Genomic DNA, 22,338 nt, shown 5'->3' on the forward strand with positions numbered 1-22,338 from the left:
AAAAAACAGGTCATTTCCTGTCTGGTGAAAGAAAGTAAACAACTACAAGCATCTGCAAAGCCTTTCCAGTCAGTAGAACATGCACGTTTGATTGAGGTTAGGATTTAAGCACAGAGAAAAATCAGGAAATTTCAATGCTGCTTGCTGTACATGTTTATCAAAGGGAGTAATTTAACATGCCTTTATCTTAGTATTAGTCACGTCACAAACTGAGATAAAGAAAAAGCTGCGAGAGAATCCGATTACGGTGTCTGCAATTACCTTGGTACCTTTGTCGGTGATTTTATCAGAGGGAAAAAGCTGCAAGAAGAGGAAAGAGAGCAAAGGCAAAAGAATGAATCAGAGGAAATTTTGGCTTCCTTAGTCCTTCCCAGCGTACAGATGTTAATTTTGCCAATAAACCACTGTAAAACAAAGCCTTGTTCCTGGAAGGAAACCTCCAGTGGAAAAGAAAAACACAACAGGAAAAGCCCGACACTGGCAGTCACCTTCTCGATGCAGTCATCGAAAAAGGCCAAGCCCGTATCCTTGTCGCTGACGAAGGTGCACTCCTCGATGAAGCGGATGAATATCTGGGTCTTGGTGAGCTGGGAGTAGAACTTCTGATGGGTACGGTCTCTGCTCTTTAAAAAACCTAAAGAAGACATTTTGGTATCAGTTCCTGGTAATGCAAATGAGACAGAAACTTTGCGTCATTCTTGACCGTAAACCTGTTCTAGAATACATGATTTGATTGTAAATATATAACATTTGCGCTCTTCATGGCAATCTCGTGGGTGGAAAAAACGAAGGACATCCTTCTCAAGTCTACACATATCAGCCCCTCTCTAAATAGCAGCACACTGATTGATCTGTGGGAATGATGCTGAATGGTTAGTCCTGGGAATTAGGAGTCAATTTCCCAGCAACAAGCATTAATAAACTCTTATCATAGTTGATGAGATAGGTGATTGATTCTGAGGACACTTTGTCAGAGTCGTGGTTGTTTTACGTCTTAAAAATAGAGAAATCGTAGTTTCTGAATTATGGCAGTAAATTATGCATAAGCTACAAATCCAGGAAGTCATCTACAAATCTATAGCATTAGGCTGCATATAGACTAAAAATCATGATCGTCTCGCATCACACACACAAATGTGGTAGTCATGAAAACACCAAATGAAAAATTCAGTCAACTGTTCACCTTGAAGGTCATAAAGGGAGTCTGCTGCCGTAGCCTTTTCAGAGGGAGCCCTGATTGGTTTGAGGTAGGATCGGTAACCCTTCAGGATGGAGGCCATGAAACGAAGGAAGGTCTCTTGGATTTCCATCTCCAGGGCCATCTTTTTCTTGTGCCACGTGAAGTCAGCCTCGATGGGGGTCAAGTCCAGGGCCGAGTCCTCCTGTGGTGTTTGACGTACTGAAACTGAAATAAAGACCAGGAATATTATTCCCTCAGTGTGTTGTAGAGCTTTTTGAACATGTAAAAAAACTCTGCAGAATTACAAAATAGAAGTTTATACCAAAGGAGTCAATTTTCTCACACTGAATACACTGGTCTTGACCTGCCAACTCATTTTTAGCTGACATTTTCTCCTTCCTTCCCTTGTCTATCAAGGTCGACAACTTTCAATCGTATATTGTGTGTTTTGTCTATCGTCTTATTTCTATACACTTCTGTTTCATCTCTACATGTCTGGTGTTTTGCAAGAGACTGCGGACATAGTTTGCAATTTTTGCCATAGTTTGGCCAGTTTCCATCATGTCATTTTGTACTGATGTTCATCCACTTGCCTTTCACTGAAACAAATAATGTAAAATAAGTCAATTTCATGCAAAAATATAAAGTATGAGGAGAATAATATGCGACTAAACCGAAAAGCATGCACACCCATTTTAGTAAGCTCCTCAAATAAAACTGTAAATGTCCATACTTCTATATTTTTGATGGTGTTTTGTCAATTTATAGGTATTCCAGTTGTTAATTTATCTTTTGATTAATAGGTGAATGGATGATTTGTGCCTCATGGAAAGTGAGGTGCTGATATTTGTACCAGTGGCCAGCTGGTGGTGCAAGTTGCTCAGCGAGTTAACGAGGCTCTTGCAGGGCTTCTTTGGGAGGTTCTTCCAGTTGCTGTGTCTCTTCTCATCAGACCTATGACATACAATTCCACGAATTTAGTCAGCTGGAAGTAACAGGAGAGCTGCACAAACAAAATCTGCAATGAGCTCTATGTTGAACGAATGTGGTGCAACACTGCTGAAAGCAGTCTTTCAATATCATTCAAGTTATATGTATACGGCGGGATTAAAGAACATCATACAGGTAGATAGTGTTTGTGTCCAGGTCCACACAGACAACATCTGGCGGGGGGTCATACAGGTCAAAGTAACGGGAGTCCACACCCACTATGAATGGGCAGGGGGCATTGAGGACACCTGCGAGAGAGAGTGGGCACAGTGGGATGTAGGGACACTGCCACTGGAAGGGGAAGATCATCTGAAATCGAGACAAAACAAAGAGTCAGGATCAATACAACCAGGCGTAGAGCGAGGAGGGTTTTTACAGCACATACTCCACAAGAACAGTTACTGGGCCACTGTATCATAGTCTTAAAATATGTGTTTTTAAAAGGATAAACTACAGAAATAAAGCAGTGATTCTTTTTTTATGCTTCAGGCTTTACGTTAGGACAGTATCTATATTAGTCTTTAGAATCAAATTTTGGCAGCTATACAAATCTTCGGGCCAAACTTGCTAAACATTAAAAGAACTTCCCTACTGTAACTGATTTATGACAACTGGGGGATTTTTACAGATTGTGACATCCTGGGAGTTTAAAGAGACAGGACTCAGTTACGACTCTGGAGCTAGATAAGACACAATGAACAGTTCAGTGGAAAAGAATTTCAAGTTCAAACAGCCAGAGGAGTGGCAATTCTGCAGGGACAGGATACAATGATGATCAAAAACTACGAATCTTATAGTCCATCATTATAGACTAGATTTGTGATTCAAATATTGAGATAAGTGATAGTTCCAGAGGATTTTCATGCAACTATTTCAGACTAGCATTGTTTGCTTTTTCCAAGACATTCCAACATGTGCAAAAACAATGTATAACATACAGCAGAACAAGGCAACTCATGGTGGCAGGTGAAAATGTTCAGAAATGCAGAAAAATATCTAATGAGCCCCTCTGATGCATTCATCTGATGAAAGAAGCACAGCATTGGCTGCAACACTGACAGTGGTGGTCAGCAACGTTTTATATGAATGCAGTATTAACCATATTTTAGGCTTGTCATCATTTCAAATAACAGAGTAATAAAGGAACAGCATAATACCCAAAGCTAGAAATCCCCAAATACAAAACCCCCTTACTTTCCAGAGACACCACTGCTTCCCTGCTTTTTGTCATGTGGGCCTTAAGAGACTCAGTTTCAGACGAGACCACAAAGGTGGGAGAGTGAGTGTCCTCTCCCCACATACAACACTGGCTGGTTATTTCTGACTTTTGGTGAAAATCTGCTGTAATGTCCTGTGGTCCAATGGTCCAACAGTCCTTGCCATCGTTAAATACATCTTTCCACTATAAACAAATCCCTGGTTTTTGTCTGTTTGGTCCAGATGTCTGGGGGGGGGAACGACACTTCTCTGGGTAACTGGATTTAACTGGAAGCTCCTTATTGCTTTTTCCATCCATGTATGTTGATTACTTCCTTCTCAACAGAACTGATGAATGAAGTATCAGCGACAACTCCATAAAATCTGTGTATTAAGTATTTTCTTGACTACTTAAGTTAGTCTTTAAAGTAAACACTTCAGGTCAAGACTTAATACACAATAAACAAACAGTGCTCATTAATTATTTTCTTGAGGAAACACCCTTCCTGTTACCAGGGTGTTATTCTTCCTTTCTCCTAAGCGCAAAGACATCTGAAACTCAGTGTGTCAGTAATGAACAAATAAAAATAACCTATTCTGTATCTAAATTTCTATGCATCTGTTGAATTTGATAGTGCAGAACTAAAAGAGACGTGCATGTCAGAGTCTACTCACAGCCACCACAGCCTCGGCCACTCCGGTGAGCACGGCGGGCCGCAGCGAGTGCAGCAGAATCTTGCTCTCCCACAGGACAAAGTGCAGCAGAGTGGCGCAGTTCTCGGCGCCCAGATTCATCAGCAAAGTGCCGTAGTCGGCCCCGCTGACAGGGGAGACAGAAAGAAGGGATGAGTTCAGGCAGCCAAAGCACAAACAATATACAGAGGGCAGGAAAAGGAAAATGAAGGATGGAAGAAAACAGACAGAGTGAGGAAAACAGACTTGGCTGGTAAAACAGCTTGTAACTTCAATTAGACGTGTTTTATAGAAGTTAGAAAATATAAATGCAGTCTATGAGTCTTTTTTCTAATTTGTATAAAGCTTTAACAAAACAACCAAAAACAAACCCTGAACCAGTCCTTGAACAACCACTATGGGAGCCTTTCTAATTGGGACTCAAAATGTATTTCCTTTTCTGTGCTGTTCGACTAATCCTTGCAAATCATGATCATAAAAGGCAACAACAACAGCGGGTCACATCAAGTTCAATATCAATTAGCAGAATGTTAGCTTTGACAAAGGCCTGTCAATCTCAGTTACAGTGAGGTCTGAAGGTTACATAAGGTGGCAGTCAGTGAGGACAGAAAGGGGCTGGCTGAACTGTTAACATCAGCTACAGAGCTGCAAATCAGAGACACTGCGATGGATGAGGATGCTTTCAGTGATTCGTCGTATTCATTGTTTCTTCAGCTATATTTAATGGAAATAACTGTTAACTTTGACTTATTTAACATTAACCAGGCCGCATTTGGCTGAGCATATTGACATTACATAGTGGATTTAGTTGCCAAGTCACACATTGCAGCTTTACCAAGGGCACATTGTGGTTTAAAGCCAAATGATTTATGATTTGTAGGAATTTAGGATACAGCTGAAAGGTTAGCGTCAGCAGGTCATCAAAAAACTAACAGTGGCAGAAAATGAACACAAAAATATATTTCTCAACTAAAATCTCCTAAATGTAACAGCCCCACGCGAGTTCATTTGTTTGGCCTTTCGTGCAACAACCCTCGGACGGTTTCCTTAACAGTCAGCTTGACATAAATGTTAAATTGTGTCTGTGTGAGAAGAACAATGAACATCGTTTTACCTGAGGGGTAAGGGTGTGCACACAGGCTGGGAGAGGATCAAAGTGTCGTGTGCCGAGAGCTGCAGAAGAAATTAATTCATGTCAATAAAGAGAAAACACCTGCTGGCGAAATATTCAGGCAGTCACCTAATATTCGAAGGCATGGGCCACATGGTGTCACAGCACAGGTCGGCACAGTGACCGATTGGTGTGAGGCAATCAGCTAATGCTGCTGATATCTTCTGTACTGGTAATGCCATAATTATTCATTATTATAATAATAATAATTAGAACTATTTCTTTATGTCCGTATGCCAAGTTATGCAAGAGCCTTATTGGCCCGTTTAAGGCCTTTGTGAAGAAATTTACTCACCTGGACAAGGATTCTGGGTCTTTGAGGAGAAGGAAATGACACGTTGTGCATGAAGTGTGAAATGTGCCTGTTAAGAAAAGCACACAAAGTGTTGACAGAGTTGTACTCAGATGTCTATCACAAAATGTATGGCAACTAAATCCAACCTATCAAAAAGATCTATGCGATCTGCATTTATGCAACGGCAAACGATCCGAAAGTGGATTCCTACTTTTCAATAGGCAGTGGGTGCGGGCCCGAGACGGAGAGCTTGTAGATGAACATCAGGAACTTTCGAAAGGACTCGAAGAAGGGCCAGTGGGAGAGCAGACAGATGCATTTGTTGGTGTTTACAGGCCGGTTGGGGATCACCTTCTTCTCCACAGTGGTGAGCAGGCCCAGCTGGATCTTCTGCTTCTCGTTCAGAAGATCCGCTGAATATGGCTCGTAGAACTGGATAGCCGACCCATACACCTGGCACCAAAGAATTACTTGTGTCATTTTGTAGCTTTTGGGCTTCCAAAACTGTTTCTAATCGTATTATAAAGAGGTTTTTTTAGCCAGTGTTTAATTTTTTTTAAATCAATGACTGCTTGCTCTTGGTTGCTGCGTCACCTTTTCACCAGAAGAGACCGTCAACACAAATGTGGAGAACACCGGCAGTGGGTCACGAGTATTTGGTGCCCAGCACTCGATCTTGGCGCCCATGGGTAAACAGAACAGAGGAACAGACTCGGAAAGAGGGAAAGACTCGTAGTCCTCTTCTGGGTAACGAAAGATGAGCCCTGCAAGACAGCAGAAAACACCCATGATACAGTAATGTCATACGTTAGGTGTTTCTATTCCAGACGTAAGAGATCAGATTCTTTCACTTTGGGAAAATTACTGCTCACTTTAACTTCACGTTGGGTGAGATGCAATAATGACAAGACAGACACATTCTTAAGTCAACATGCATATACACAAACAGACCTGCAGGCACACAGATTATGGGCGTGGCAGGAAGCGCAGTTGTCTTAGATGAATAAACAGCCATCTCACAGGAAAAAGGCTGGCCAAAAAGATAAAGCCTCTCTGCATGTGTGTGTGTGTGTGTGTGTGTATCAACACTCATTACACATGTATTGCACAATGAAATGCTCCAAAGGCCAAGCTGTTAAGGAAGCATTCAGTCAGGGAAAATGTCACACAACAGTTACAAAATACCAGCTGTAATAAGCAATTACAATCTGCATCAAGATCACAGATAAACAGTGAGCGCGCCGCTCACTAGAGCGGCGGGACAAAAATCAAACTGTGGCTTACTGTGATGAGACACAACGCAGCAGCGCCTCTAACTAAGCCACATTTTTGTGTGCTACATCAGAACTATGCACTTTGGAGCGACTTTACTGCATTACTTCAACATATTAGCACAAATTACTATTCTGTGTAGCGTACAAAACTCATGCACAAACAACATTAAATGAATATATAAAAATTTAACTACTCACTGTATCTCCAACTATACTTTTTCACTAGAATGTTTCATAAATGGTCAATTTATTACTAGTACAGTAATCCCCGATAATATTGACTGTTTTAGTCAATGTATTATTTTTCAACCATTTTATAAAATGTTGTCAGAATAGGAGGTTTTTGTTTTGTTTTTTTAAGAGGGACTCATTCAAATTGAGTTTATACAATTTATTAACCAGGAGAATTACATTATGACTCAAGTTTGTGATATGGGAAAAATGTAAGCAGTTCAGTTGTCACTGGCTGGAACCATAAGAGCTGCTTATAACTGCAGGAGATGCTGTATTTATTTCTAACATGTATTCCCTAATGCTATCTCTCTTGCATGAAGGGCAGACACTAGATGGGCTAATGCCGAAGGTGAGCCATCAAATATGATTTAGCTAAAAAGCAGCAGAGGTAAAAACAGAGTGAAATAATAGTAAAGTGAGACAAAGGAATAGCAAGCATTGCTCATTGGGTACAGAGAAATGAATTACTATGTGGTAACACTGAGCAAGAAAATACCATTTCCACTTTAAAGGAAATACCTGACTTCTACTCACCAGCTTTGTAACTGATGGAATTTGAAGCAGATACTGACTTCTTGTAACACAGGAACACACTGGAACCCCACTGAAAGATTGATCGCACAATGAGCGTTGGAGCAGATTATCAAAAAACAGCTGGTTATGGAAAAAGATAATCTGACTTACCATGCCGCAGTTGAGGTTCTTGTCCACTTTACAGAAGGTGTGTGGCGGTATCTCCCCCTTGCTGGTGACAATGATGCAAATATCCGTCACTGCCAGCGAGTTCTGAGGCTGGACTGGTGGCGCTCGGCGCAACGTGATAAAGATGCGCTGCGAGGTGGCGGAGCTGTTGTTGACGTTGGCGCAGCGGCCATACGGTGTGGCTTGGATGACCTCGCAGCCCTGGATCAGGCGCTCCTTACCCTCATACAGCACCCTGTGACAGGTGGGGAGAAAACATGTCAAGCCAGGATTATGCCTGAGACATTGGCCATGGTGTAGGAGAACTGTAGCGCTGCAGTGAGGAGCCAATGCAGTCTTCTTAACAAACAGTAGGTGGCTTTACTAAGAGAACAACTCTGCTCACTTCAAGTACAGGAAGTACACCATTCACACACAAATGTAACTACAGTTTCAATCCATCTGATTGTGTCTGTGGCATATGCAATAATTGTACCTTCTTTGGTTTTGACGGATTGTACATGTGCCCATAAAAAACAGACCTTCTTGCACACTCTTCCCCGCCGCTTATGTGCGTTTCAAACCCACCGCTCGCTCCAGCGAACAAGAGATTAACTTATGAACACAAAGGAACAGCAGCGGGAAATACAGAGCTAACCCGAGTGGCTTTCAGTGTCTTTAAACTGCAACATTGTTCAAAAAGATAAAGCTAGCAGCTCAGAGAGAAAGCTGGCCTGGGATCAGTTAGTTAGGAATCTTGAAAGCTAAAGGAAATGCAGCCTTCAAAACACATTCAGCACCGCTGCAACAAAATGTGGAGGCCTTTGGTTTGTCATTCTTTTCTTAGTCATGAAGGTTCCCTTTACAAGTTCCAGAGCAATGAGCTCAACCGCCTGAAGTGAAGACTTCCAAAGAAGAGTATAATAATAGCAATAACTGTGTATGAGACAAATTGCAAATGTAAACAATGGGCAAGTAACTTTTCGTTTTTGCAAATGTGTGTTCGAATCCACACATAAATACCGAGAAATGTGAGCAAAAAAGTTGAATTTATGCATGCACACATGACAAACTGCACGATCATTAATATTTCACATGCAGATCTTTATCGTCAACCTCACAGATATGATCATCCATGATGTTCAAAAAGGTTCTTGTACGTATAAATTGTTTCACGCATGTCCTGACAGGCATGCATCAGCTTTTGAGTCTCCTGTCATACATCTCCACCACACCAATACATGCTGCGTTTAAGTGCTGGTGGAAAGCTGGGCCATCTGGATTCTAATCAGAATCAAGTGTTGTCCTGAAGTGGGAGGGACATTTTTACAAAGTAACAATACTTTGTAACTATGGATTGAACACGACGACTACACATGCGCCTGGTTCAAAAAGAACAGATGAGCCACATGGACTCTTGTTTTGAGGAGAGAATTTGCAAGAGAATCACAATTATCCTCCGCTCTGCTTTGTACTCCAGACCTATTACATCCCCATGCATACAGACTTTTACAGCTGACCCAGAGGGTCTTATGAAACGACCACGAGTCCTAATCGATTCACACAACTGGAAACCATGAAGTTGGCCTAAGAGTGAACCCTTAGATGGAAGCAGTCTTCAGTCCTCCACAATATCAATTTACAAAGACATGAAGCCTGTTTGAGGAAAAGGTAAATCTGTGCAGTAGGAGTAAGAACAACATAAAACAAAGCAGCAGTAACTGATTTTCTGGCTGCTTGAGGTTAAAACAAGCTGTAAACACTTTGTGAACGGGTCAGCATGTTGTAAAATTGATATGGTGGATGGGTTAGAAAACCTATTTACACCACAAAATGCACATAGCATCCCGGGGACTTTAACTGGCCACATGATGAATTCAAGTTATTTATTCGCCCTCCTTTTGACTTTGCTCTCCATCGACAACAAATTTCTGTCTTTGCATTTTCTAAATTCGCTGGGCTCGCCAGAAATTTCGCTAACTGTGTCTTGTCTGACGGTTTTTGCTATACAGGTAGGCTAAAGTGCATTTATAAATCTGCTGCTGGCTGTGATCCAAAGGCACTTAAACGCCCAGCACAGTTGAGAGGATCTGCAGAGTTGAGAACTCTTCACAGCTATATGCTCTCTGATCCAAGGTTTTCATATTCACAAATGAAGTCTCACATCTTTAAAGTTGGGAGAAAAGATGCATCTTTTGTTGTACTTTGAACTCTCTTATGGTGCAAAGGATCACTGCGATTACATGAATTAAAATGCCAGAAAACTTTATAGTCACTTGAGATCTCCAAATTCTGGTAATGTTGGTAATGTTAATAAATAAACACAGACGTACCGACCTGACCACTGGCTTTAATCTTAAAGCTCTGGTTTCCCTTTGAGGCCTCAGAGAGAAGACAGTCTTCAGAGGGAGATGTGATTCAGACCATTTTACCAGCTGACTCATTCAAATCCCAGACAATGCTTGGATTCTCATATCCAGCTCAACACAAAAAAACCACAAAAAACACTTGAAATATTGCTACCTAAATACTATGTGCTCTGACTGTCTTAGAATTCTTGTTGTGGGATATCAAACCTCTAAAGGACGCAGCCAGAGAAGCAATCAGTGCCTGTGTGAGATTTTTTGCCAGGCTCTATGCTCCCTTGGCATCTGAACAATGTCATGTAAGAGGCCAAAAGAGCTAACACAGCCCTTATCAAACTAAGACTTTTTATTTATTTTCTTTTTTAAATAAATCCTAGGCTGTCTTCAAGGCAGCTAGGGCAGATATAATAGACCTGAAACACTGCATTCATGTTGAAAAGAGTTCAGAACAAACCTAAAGAGGCCAGGAGAGGGCAGTTGCCAACAAATTCCCATTTAGGCAACAAGGAACAAGAGTCCCAATTTGCACAATATGTTGAGACGCTCCAAAGCCTCGGGCTGGGAAAGCTTCATTGACAGCAGAGGTAGCAGAAGGAAGACTACATTCGTTTTCACAGTTATCTCTTCAGCGGATATCTGGCAGGTTTATGAACCGTCAGCTGATGAGAGGGAAAAACAACAGCAAAACTAAGAGATCAGTAAATATTTTTAAGCAATTAAGCTCAACTGATCTGCTAAACAGTCATCCTGTCATTTAGCTTATGAACAACTAACCGCACAGTCATGAATTGTACGCCTGGCATTTCATCGCAATTTTGTGTGCAGCAGTATCGACACGACAGTTTTGGTAGCTGGTAGGTTTTGTAACTCAGCTGATTTAATTATCTCCACAGAAGAAAACGAATGATAAAGTAAGCTTCTGCCCCCCTCCTCCTCTTCTTCCTTTATGTCTATTTGCATGCTAAACGAGATTGCACAGTCTCTTAAAAGGAAACATGACTCGACAAAAAAAAAATATACATCGAGCTTGTTGCCAGAGTGTTTCATGAAGCTTCACGAACCAAAATAATCCCAGAGAAGAAAAGAAGGGTGATATGCTGATGTCTGTATAACATTTTCAGTTTTCCACTCAGAGTGATGGTGAGTCTCGCAGAGTGATTTAACGGAGTGTCGTTTCTCATAACTGGAAACTCCAGTTTTGTTAGTGGGAGCAACAAACCGGTTTTAGGCGTGTGGAGAGCTTAAACATGGCTCAGGCTGTTGCATCACCGCGCTAAATGAAAGACTTCTTCCTGTGACATTGCTCATTCATTCAGGGCAGGCTAGTTCAGGGAAATGCAACGTTTATAATAGCATGTAGATTAAGATTCTCGCTAGTCTGGATGGAAGCAAGAGCTTTGGTACATTTTTATAGTATGAAGGGAATTATAGAGGTCGGAAAATTACACATGACGGATAAAAGCTGAGAGGTTGGGAGAGAGAACTCCCTCTAGCTGAGTTTAAAAGATTCACACACAAATTTACGCAAACTTAAACGGAAGCAGTGTGGACGGTCATACTAAAGCTGTTTTCTGACGGGTAAAGTTTCTCCTCTTTTTTTATAAGGAGCTTTAGCAGCACAGTTTTTCACTCTCTGCAAGTGAAAGACTGAGAAACAATGTGGGTTAACCGAAAGAAAATGTGTTTTTGGCACAGAGCCTGCACCGGTGTGATCTGTGAATGAACACCTGTCCACATGTCACATGACATTACGGGGATCTTTACTGTTCAGTGACTGGAGTAATAAAGAGACTTTATTCCCTACCACAGGCACTACTGTGTGTAATCATTTCTAAATGTGCCATATTGTTTCATAAAAGCACTATAGCTGTACCGTGTATATTGTATTCAATAATATACAGTCTATTTTACTGTATTAATTCTATCAAAATTCATGCTCTACAGCTCTATTGTGAATATACTGCAGCTTTCCACGTCTTTCTTCCCTTCAATACCTTATAATCATTATTGTTCCTACTTTTTCCAGTGACTCAGAGAGATCTTGCACAAGGCAGTTCTACACACCTGTACTGGCTGTGCTCGTACAAATGAGAACAACACTTGAATCATTTTGTACAGACAGTCATGGACAGTCGCAGTAGTTGCAAAACCATCGATATGTTCTAGTGAAATAACATTTCCAGGTGAGCATTGCATCAGCGCATCCTTGTTTGGCTGCGTTTCATTTAGTATAATCTCAGGCTGATGTGCATGTCTGGTTCAGTTAAGCATCATTTTATATAATTGTGGTCATACGGAGCGTAATCTATCACTGGATGTTTCCATTCTGCACATCTATTCAGACACACTGATCAAAACTCTACGATGACACTGATGTCATGTTACACACACTGTTCAGCTGCTTATAGCGGGCCCCTTGTGGATGCAGGCATGTGAGCGCTCCAGATTACAAACACCAGCATGACTCACCCAATGTCAATGAGCGGAGGCTTCCCCCGACCCCTCTTGTAGCACAGGAAGAGCTCGGGACTCTTAAGACTGCCATGGTTAAGGTTGGCTGGCTGGCCGCTGTAGGTGCTGTCGATACACGTGAAGCCCTCGGGTACAGTTTCTCCCGCTGACCTGTTAATGACGGCCAGGTCGGTGATAGGCGCTTTGGGCCCGCTGGACTTGGTCTCCGACAAGTCCTGCTCGAGTGGTGTGGACTTGTCTGTCAGGCCGGCCACCACAAAGTAGTCGGTCACACGGTGACCCTTGTCCTCGATCATGGCTGGATGGACCTGATAGGTGAAAAAAAAGAAAATATCAATATTAATTTGGTCTAATGTTTACATAGCCTAGATTTAACTGAAAAAAAAACTAATTTTTTACATGCATTAGTACGTCATTCTCTGCAGTGGATAACATTTTTAGCACATTCACAAATCTACCCAACTTACTCAAGATATTCAAGCTACAGCTGAGAAGCACATTGGACAATAAAAGGAAAGCTCTCACATTTCTCTTCAGGACAGAGGGATGGACCTCACATCCACACATAGACGGAATGCTAAATAATACTGTGGCCAAGGCAATAAAAGGAGCCTTTAAGACTCTTGCATCACATCGGAGCAAACAAACATGGGGAACACAAGCAGTGATGAAGAGACTGGATCTCCTGACACTCACAAACACTCTTGTCATTGTATATCACAGCACTGCTCCGAACACGGCGAGAGTTAAAGCTCCAGCAGATCCAGAGAGCCAAGGGAGAGCGGGTGAGCCTGGAGGAATGCTCAGAAATGCCACTTAGAGCGTAAATCAAATGGACAACCAACTCTGTATAGCACTTAAATGAAGAAAAAAATAGTTTCACATGTGGCTTGAATAATTTAAATGTGAAAGATGATACTTGTTTTTACAGTTGGAGCAGCTGTAATTTGCCCATAGCGTCAATGTGCAAAACATTTTAATTAACTTCTCATGAACGTTCTTTCTTGTTTTAGACCTTCCAGTCATGACATCAAGTTTCACCAGATGTCAGTGTCTAGTTTTAAGTTGCCTATTTAAAAAAAACAAAAACAGTTTCTTTAAATTTGTGGTTACACCTGCTGAAACAAGCGGATTAAAGACTTTCCCGTTAGCATTAGCAGAATGTTAACCTTCAGTTCGCTGAGTAGTACAATCTACATAGAAGCTACAACAACATGAGTGGGTGGCATTACACTGTATCCTGTGTGCTATGCAGGAACCCAGTTTCGGATCATTCCGACTTTCTAAGATAGCCTAATTAGTTTGGTTTGTTATTTTCAACAAGGACATCCACAGCGAGACTTGAGAGTGGGCCGCCGGCGGTTTCTGCGGTCTGGTGAAAATCAGTAAATCTTTTCTCTTTTTGCAAGCGAGTTATTAGTGTTTCTGTGAAGAAAAAAATAAAAAAGGGAGCTGTGCCTACCCTCGGAGCCGTACACTTGCAGCATGTTCTGTGACAATGAGCGTGTGCACGCAGATGTGCTGCTATCAATGTCATTCAGAGCCAGAGCCAATAAATACCTACAACCACGCTGGAGGCATTTGATGCAGGAATTACTACAGACTACACATTTTCCCACTTGACTCCAAAGCCATATGTTGGAAAAAAAGAAGCTTTAAAAAGTAAAATGCAATGGAGCCACACACTGCATTTCCTATGGCTCTGTTTCACGAAAAAAGTTTGGGAAAATATAGATGTGATGGAAAACTGACTCCACACAAGCACATGATGACTAAAATGTTGCCATTTCCAGTAATATTTCTGTTCAAAGCTGGTGTGACTACAAAAACAATTAATCACCAGCACTGTTCCATTCGTCATAAGTAACTACAAAACTTCTGCATAGAAGGAGAAGAAAAGCGTTGGAGTAATGAAATCTGACCACAAGAAGTCGGAGCAAATGGTCGCCTAAGAAGAAAAAGTAACTTAAGGCAAACATATAATCTTCAAAGAGCTTGCAGGACCGGCACAGGAAGTTCATTTTTTTTTTTCCCCAGTGGTGACTCAGCTGTGGCAGGAGGACACAAAAAGAAAGCGCTTTGCACGGCCGCTGCCAGCAGACAGCCTTTGACTTCATGACGCCGGACCAATGCGCTGCGTTATAGTCGTCTCATTGGTGCTACTTTGCTGAGATTTCATCACAGGAGCCAAAGTGCAGGCATTTTGCAAGGTACTTGAAACGTCACCGATGTCCCTGTGTAGGAGACAGCAATGTAAGTCACTGTCCTCGGGCTGCAGTGTGGCACACGCTACTTGTGCTGCTGAGGTGGCAGGAGGCAGACTGACCTGAGGAAAATTATTAAGCCACAGCAAAACACACACTTTCCACACACATTTGCCAAGAATCATTAACATTTTCTCTTAGATTCTGAGCATATAAGCATAAATTCTGAAACAATGTATGTGACAGATACTGAAAAGTTAGGTTTCATTCAGAGCTGACCAGGATATGAACAATGAATGCAAAGCTGCTTCTTGGCCTTTGGTCCACATTTGACATTTTGCCTTTGTGCACATGCCACATCCAATTTCTTTCAAGCTTGCCTTACAGTTCAGGTAGCTTTCAAGTACTCTAGTTGGATATTTGCCCAGAAAAATGTCCCATTTTCCTCAATACAATACCAGGAAAATGTTCCAGTAAGAGTATACCAATACAGTTTTCATACCAAGCAGAGGTTAAATGATCAACTTTCCACGAACAGAAAAGTAATAAATGTGCCTCGGTAAAGATGTAACAAATAAAAATATCATTCAGTTATCTATAATTTGCCTGTCCTTGGCCAGGTTTATAGTTGACGTGAGGACTCATTCTTTTCATGTTGAAGGTTGTTTCATCTACATACTTTTTGAGTAGTTACTTACTGAAAAACGGCCCTGAAAATATTGTCCATATCTGCAAATGTTTCCAGATTTTGTTTTTTTTTTTTCCTCCAGCACAGTGAAAAATAGACACGTCTCAGGCTAGTTTTGACTAGACTCAGTTCTCATTGCATGATGATGCACGACCACAATTTACAGACAACGCTAAGACTTTTTGCCCTGAAGAGATTTACTGCATCGTATCCATGGTAACTGTTCACTGGTCAAACCCTCTTCAAAAGCAGACTGCTTGTTAAACCATATTTGCTCTACAATAAAAAAAAAAAAGACACCGTTAAATGTGGTCTAACCAAAGTCTGGCCAGTACATATATTCTTTTTATTCTGATGGCTGAAGCAGTGACATTGTGGCCTTTTCTGTATTTGTGGCTGCATTAATGTCTCTTCACAGCCAAAAGCATAGAGTGTGGGAATAAGTCAAGCTGTAAATCTCAGATTGGCAGCTACGTGTGTTACACCTGTCTCTGCAGCTTAACAAATACTCTTTTCTTAAAGGAATTTAGAAATGCTCCGACTGCACTCTTTCGAAACAGCAGAAATACTTCTGTCCAAAGGCATTTGTGCAAATAAAATCCATTTGAAAAGTAATCACAATATTTCCACATAAATGTCTGTTGTAAAACTTTTACGCTGCTTTGGGACTAGCTCTGAGAAGCCTCTCATTTTGCGTATTGCACATATTGTGCTCAAGTGATGTGGCAAGTGTCTGAAACCTGTATCCTAGGCTGCAGACAATAAATGGTCATGGAGAGACGGGAGTTTTATGATAATGCTTGCAGGCTTATTATCTTTATTTTAACAGTTTTGCCTTTATTAGCCTCATAAGACAGGGCAGGTTAAAAGGGGTGATACTGTTTTAAGGGTTGAATTAAGTTTGTCGTCCCAAACATTTGGCGTTTGCTCCTCCTCATCTCTTTCTGGCCCTGAACACATACGTTTGAGTGTCGAGTCCTCCTCACACACAGTGGCAAACTTTCACATTGCTTGCTTGTGTGGATGTCTGTGTCACTGTGCGCATGATGCGTTCAGTTGCTGAGGAGAAAGACTCATCTGCATGACAGCTTTAACTGCTTGATAATGCTCAGTCAGACAAATCAGGGGTCAAGTCTGTCAAGATTTTCATGTGGTTTGTAAGCCCCTGCCTCCGATCAGCTGTGTAGCGTGAACAAGCTCTTCAAAACTCTTTAAAACTACCGAACACAAGACGTCGGTCCGATGATGCTGAAAATCCTGATGTCTAAACTTTGCTCAAGAGGTAAAAACGGCCAGATCAGGTTTTCGTAGCATCAAATATTTGATATTTAGTGACTCTTCAGGGCATAAAGGCGAAGAGGAAGCCAGATTCTCAGGTCAAGGGTCAGCTGAAGAGGATTTCATGTGTAAATGTAAATGTAATTTATTTATACAACCCATTTCGGTGTACCAAAGTGCTTTACAGCAGATAATAAATAAAGAAAAGAATAAGTAAAAAAAACAATAAAATAACTGTAAAAGACACAGCAAAATTTAATAAGATAAGATAAAAGTGTCACCATACTACTGGGTATTAAAAGCCATCTGAAATAAGTAGGTTTTTAGCCTAGATTTAAAGAGGCCCAGGTCAGAAATAAGACGCATCTCGGGGGGGAGCTTATTCCAGAGCCTGGGGGCAGCAACAGAAAAGGTTTGGTCACCCCAGTGCTTGTATTTTGACCTGGGCACTTCCAGCAAAAGTTGATTTGTTGACCTCAGAGCTGTACCAGGATTACGGACCGTTAAAAGCTCAGATAAATACGATGGGGCAAGGCCGTGAAGAGCTTTAAAAACAAACATTAAAAGTTTAAAATCATTTTGTATAAAGGACAGGAAGCCAATGAAGGGAGTTCAGAACAGGAGTGATATGCATACGTCTGTTAGTGTTGGTTAAAAGACAGGCAGCAGCATTTTGCACAAGTTGAAGGCGACTGAGAGAAGTCTGGGAGGCGCCGACAGAAAATGCATTGCAGTAGTCTAACCTTGAACTTATTAGGGCATGGATGGCTTTCTCAAGGTCATGACGGCTTAAAAACATTTTAACTTTGGCCAGGAGACACAACTGGAAAAAAAATAGTCCTGACAACATTGTTCATTTGTTTGTCAAACCTCAGATGACTGTCAAAGATCACTCCCAGATTTCTGACGGTTGAACTGAGCTTTGAAGACAAGGTGCTAAAGTCAACCGTCACAGTATCCCCAAACACAATACATTTAGTTTTGTCATCATTTATATGTGGAAGGTTTTGGGCCAATGTGGTCAAAATGTGGGCACATCATATAGTTCCTAACTAACAAGAAAGCAATGCAATGTTTGCCATTTACTTTACATGAGTTTAATCTGCAATTTCAGTTGAGTGATCTTCATTTGAATATCCTGATAGCTATTACTGCTCTTTTCATGAGTACCTTTAGCTGCGAGCGTGTGAATCTCGATCCCCATTCGTCAGGTTCCTGTCTTTTATGTGGGAAAGACTGGCATTGTAGCGGAAAGGCCAATAGCCAAATCAATATTACATATAGTGTAAAATCTTTTTAATTTGGGATCTTATTAGTCAGGATTTATTCAATTCAGGAAATCTGCTGAGCAAAACAGAACTCAGCGTTAGCCCTTGAAATATTAGCCGCCTGAATTTGCTGTGAAATAACATAAATCCTGTGAGCTACACAGCTTCCTGACAGCACACAGCACCACAAAGTGTCACAGCAGGGAACAAAGCAATGTTGATCCTAAATACTAAAGATGGACCGTCACTTAAACAACTTTGCTTTCTTTCATTTAACATGATATTTTCCTCTTTTTCGCCCTCTAGGAGCAGCAATTAAATAAATGTCACAGCTGAAACAGAAGCCAGACTACTTGTGCCCAGGTTAATGTCACATACACTAAAAACTGATGTTTCTGCTTCGTGCACAAGAACTGCTGAATGTAACCGTTTCATAGTGACGCAGTTTTTGTCGACGGGTTGATTTAATGACTCGGAATAAGATTTGCCAATATTCCAGGGTGTTTTCAATGAAGACAACAAAGACGTTTAAATAGTGCCATATTGCTTCCTGTTCTCAGTTAGAAAATGAGGGCAGAGGCAGCACAACATGTCATCTGTTGCAGATGGGTTGCTGTTAGAAGGAGGGACTCATCTGGCACATGTTTGCCACAATAACGACTGAACGGCAACAAAAGACAGGCACTGAAACTGAAAACAGCATATGTTTTAGCTTGTACCTGCCATATTGTGAATTACAATAGTTTCCCTAGACAGTACAGTCAAAGTTAGGTGCACCGACTCGTTTGGGAACCATTTCCAAGTCCCCTGCGCCTCCACCAGACACCCCACAACTATACTAATATCTCTCTGAGACAGCCAACGTTAGATAAACACCAACACTGCCATAGCAACCTGGCCTAAACAATGCCAGGCTGCTCGACCCTGAGCTGCGACTACTGTTACTCTGCCACAGGAAACTGATCTCCAGGAGAACCCGTCTGGCTGACACTACATCATCTGCTTTCAGACTCCAAATGTACGGACAAAAACTTAAGTTTCAGATATACACCTACCTACCAACAAATAAAATCGCAGATAAGGCTCATTTTATTGTCCGTTTTGTGTCTGGCGAGCAAATAAAACATGGCAGTTATCATAAATGGACAGGGAATTAAGACTTAAAAGCGTTTGCAAACAGAAGCGAACCAAAGAAATGGGATTTTCTGCGCTTAAAACAGAAAAGTTTGGGACAAAGTGGTTTGAAAAGGGTCAAATGGTAAAGTGACCGAGTCTAAGTGCTTCATTACATTTCCACTACATTAAAGTCTGCGCTGTAACTTGAGACCCTGCCTCGGAAAGGTTGCGTTCTGCCCCTCCCTTGCCATTTAAAAACCTGTTCCTCAGTCACTCCTGAGCCCTGATGATCGAGCGTCATGTTCTTTGTCCGAGTTTGCACTAAAAAGTGTAGTGTCACAACGAACCACGACCAGAAACGCGTTGAAGCTTTAGTGGACACATACTCTGACCGGTAACTCTGAAACTCCTCCAGCCATCACACATTCTGACATGGAGCTATGACCGTGGTATTCACTGCTGAGCTTCAACGATTCGTAAGATCATTCCAACTCTCTACGTATATAAAAAAAAAAAAAAAAACAGTTAACCGGTCAAAACTCTATTTATTTTTACCTTAACCAAAGATGTCAAGCCACAAAAAACAGTCCCACACACTTGGATTCAGCTTAGCGACTTTTTGCTCCGCATTGGCGGGACATCTCCACACACGGCAGATGATAGCAGCGATGACAGCAGCTGCAGGATCCTCCCTCTGTAGAAAGTGAAGGCACACAGGTGAGGGAGACCTAACCAGATATCGAGATAAGACTGTAGACGAGGTGTAATGAGATCCAACTAAATGGAATGAACCACTGCCTCCAATACAATCGCCTATTCTTTACTAAAACTCTAACTCGCAGAACAAAGAAACACAGAAAGGTTTCAAAGCACCTCAGAACCACTATTGAGGAGGATACTCTGCAATAGAAACCAACTTGTAATCGAAGTGAAATCTCATCAGTTTTAGTCATAAACTCCTGACTGGGATCGCTGGAAAGTTTTGTTGCTTTGCAGCGGCGCTGGTCTTGACTTGCTTGCAAACGTTCCTAAGGTGGCCTTTTCAGCCAAACAACCTCTGAGGTTAGAGGAAACTATCAAGTTGCCGTAAATAAAGCCAGAGAGGTCCCTCCCATCACATGCTTGAACTAAAGCATTGTGCCTGCGGCGTTCACCTGGCTCGCTTCTTTGTTTCACTCGCCTCAAAGTTAATTCAGATGGATCTCAGAGGGGTAGGGAAAACATAAAGCCACAAACAAACAACGCGGACACAGAGATTTCTCTATTTTAGTGTACAGAGTGGAACCCCTTACTCCATCCCCCATGGTCTGCCCCACAATGATCTCATCCCTCTCACACAAAAGAGCCTGGAGGCTCGTTCCCCCAGGGTGAAAGAGCCTGCCTCTGTGTGTGTGCACACGCACGCACGAGTGTGTATGCAGTGCTGGACAAAAGACAGCGCTGTGTCTGTCTCAGTTATTTCTGCAGGAGCCCTGCCATGCACAACCGCTCACATTTTTCATGAAACGGCTGCCCGAAGATGACACATTTTCAGGTTTCGAAGCTGCATGAGAGAGCGGACACAACTGTGGTTAAAGTAGTAGAGAAGCTATCACACTAACCACTACACGATGAGACATTTTTAACATGTATGCGAACAAGTGCTCCTTCATCAGGCAACTTAAGTGCACCTGAAATAATTCTGTCTGAGACAGAACATTCAAAGCCAAAAAAAAAAAAAAAAACAGTAAAAGGAAAAGGAAATCTTATTTCAGCTGCCCTTTCAGGCCGAGCCCAACTCTGCAGCCCAGGTGTCTGTTTCAAGTGGCACTCTGCAGCTCCAGGCTTCAGAGTATCTGAAGAACAAAGTGGCCCTCCCTGCCACCTGTCATCACAATATGCTGTCAGCGAAGGAGGCCAGGCCGAGTACAAGGTGCCAACTAGGTGAGGAAACCTCCATTTTAACAGGCGACAACCACACAAAAAGCCTGATGCTCTTTCTGGCAAGAATATGGGTTTGAGGGGAAAGAAACGAAAGCCAGATAAGTTGCTGTCTGGCTGCACTCACATGCCGTGTGCTTGAATGTGTCTGCGAGTAAAGTGTGGTCTATAATACTTTGCTAATTCATCCCTGCGTGTTTTGATGAGACAAACTGCTCAGCTCGGTCGACGGAGCGCATCCAGCCTTCAGGTTGAAAAAACAGAAAAGAAGAGAAGACTCTGGCCCCAATTCTCACAAAAAAATAAATCCTGAGTGCACTTAACAGAGGCTGCAAATACATTCAAGTTTTTAATATTTGCTATTCAGAGCGCAGGAGAGGTGAAGCATTCACCATCTGTCTGCTTTTTGGCTCCAGATAAGCTGGTGTGATATGCTAGAACTGTCAAATCCATGTGTTGCACAGCCTAAACAGGGCAAAACCCTGCAGTGAACTCTGTTTCTTCATCGTATTTGTTTAGCCCTGGCAGCTGCTATTGTACACACCAATTTGTACATAAGATCCAATTTAATTTTGGGACTGATGGTAGCTATCAACAAGCTTCTCAGAATAGGTATCTTGTTTGCCAAATTACACTGATAACAGAGAGAACAAATAAAGGTTTGTGGTGCTTGCTACAAGCCATTTCATTTCACCCTCTGGGCTGAGTTTTCTAACTCAATAACTGCCCATATATTTGTGAGCCTACATTACCAAATAAGACATTTCATTTTTCAAATAGATGTAGCAAAATAAAGAAATGTTTGGCGTTTCAAACTTGTCCTTGATCAACTGACTTCCCAGCTGTTTCAGTACAATGACAAACATCCAGTCCTCAATAAATTTTCCTTTCCCCTCGAGTGTTTTCTTTACAAATGTTTCACAGTCCGCGTCCTTCCAACAGCAATTTGTCCTTATTTAGTGTTTAACAAGATAGCATCAAAGCCAACTGCAGTGTCTATGGGCAACTTGGGGAGAAGTGACATAATTCCTTTAAACTAAATAAATAAATTAAATTGAGAAATATTCATTTTGGATCCCTGCAGGTCTGCTGATACAACATTCAGGCGTATGATTTAAGATGCAGGCATGTATAAGAGGAAGTGATGCTTCAGGAGATTGCAGATTTCTCTTAAAAACAACCTGCCCAACTAACAACAGCATGGAGGCTACAGCACTGAACACCAACAGCGATAAACATTCCAAATATACTTGTTGTTAAAGTTTGATGGAAAGTATGACTTTTTAAAGTTAAGAGGCATCTTTGATAGGT

General features: G+C 41.7%; 1 protein-coding gene across 3 annotated transcripts in view; it reads right to left on the reverse strand.

The window, feature by feature from the left end:
* The window catches only part of dennd4c (DENN/MADD domain containing 4C), a 35,465-nt gene that overhangs the window by 8,037 nt on the left and 5,090 nt on the right, over positions 1-22,338 (reverse strand). For 2 of the 3 annotated variants that reach the window (XM_072376703.1, XM_072376702.1), the window contains exons 2-14: positions 12,551-12,861; positions 7,719-7,971; positions 7,569-7,638; positions 6,121-6,290; positions 5,738-5,979; positions 5,527-5,593; positions 5,175-5,233; positions 4,043-4,187; positions 2,304-2,479; positions 2,034-2,134; positions 1,184-1,405; positions 489-634; positions 262-300 (exon numbers count right to left, since the gene is read on the reverse strand). In XM_072376703.1, the coding sequence (XP_072232804.1) occupies positions 262-300; positions 489-634; positions 1,184-1,405; positions 2,034-2,134; positions 2,304-2,479; positions 4,043-4,187; positions 5,175-5,233; positions 5,527-5,593; positions 5,738-5,979; positions 6,121-6,290; positions 7,569-7,638; positions 7,719-7,971; positions 12,551-12,849 (1,989 nt within the window). In that variant the 5' untranslated portion in view covers positions 12,850-12,861. The remainder of the gene's footprint in view (positions 1-261; positions 301-488; positions 635-1,183; positions 1,406-2,033; positions 2,135-2,303; positions 2,480-4,042; positions 4,188-5,174; positions 5,234-5,526; positions 5,594-5,737; positions 5,980-6,120; positions 6,291-7,568; positions 7,639-7,718; positions 7,972-12,550; positions 12,862-22,338) is intronic. The other variant, XM_072376704.1, reaches the window with a different exon arrangement.

Source organism: Leuresthes tenuis, unplaced genomic scaffold (assembly GCF_036924035.1).
Source record: "Leuresthes tenuis unplaced genomic scaffold, fLeuTen1.0.hap1 SCAF_22, whole genome shotgun sequence".
NCBI lineage: Eukaryota > Metazoa > Chordata > Actinopteri > Atheriniformes > Atherinopsidae > Leuresthes > Leuresthes tenuis.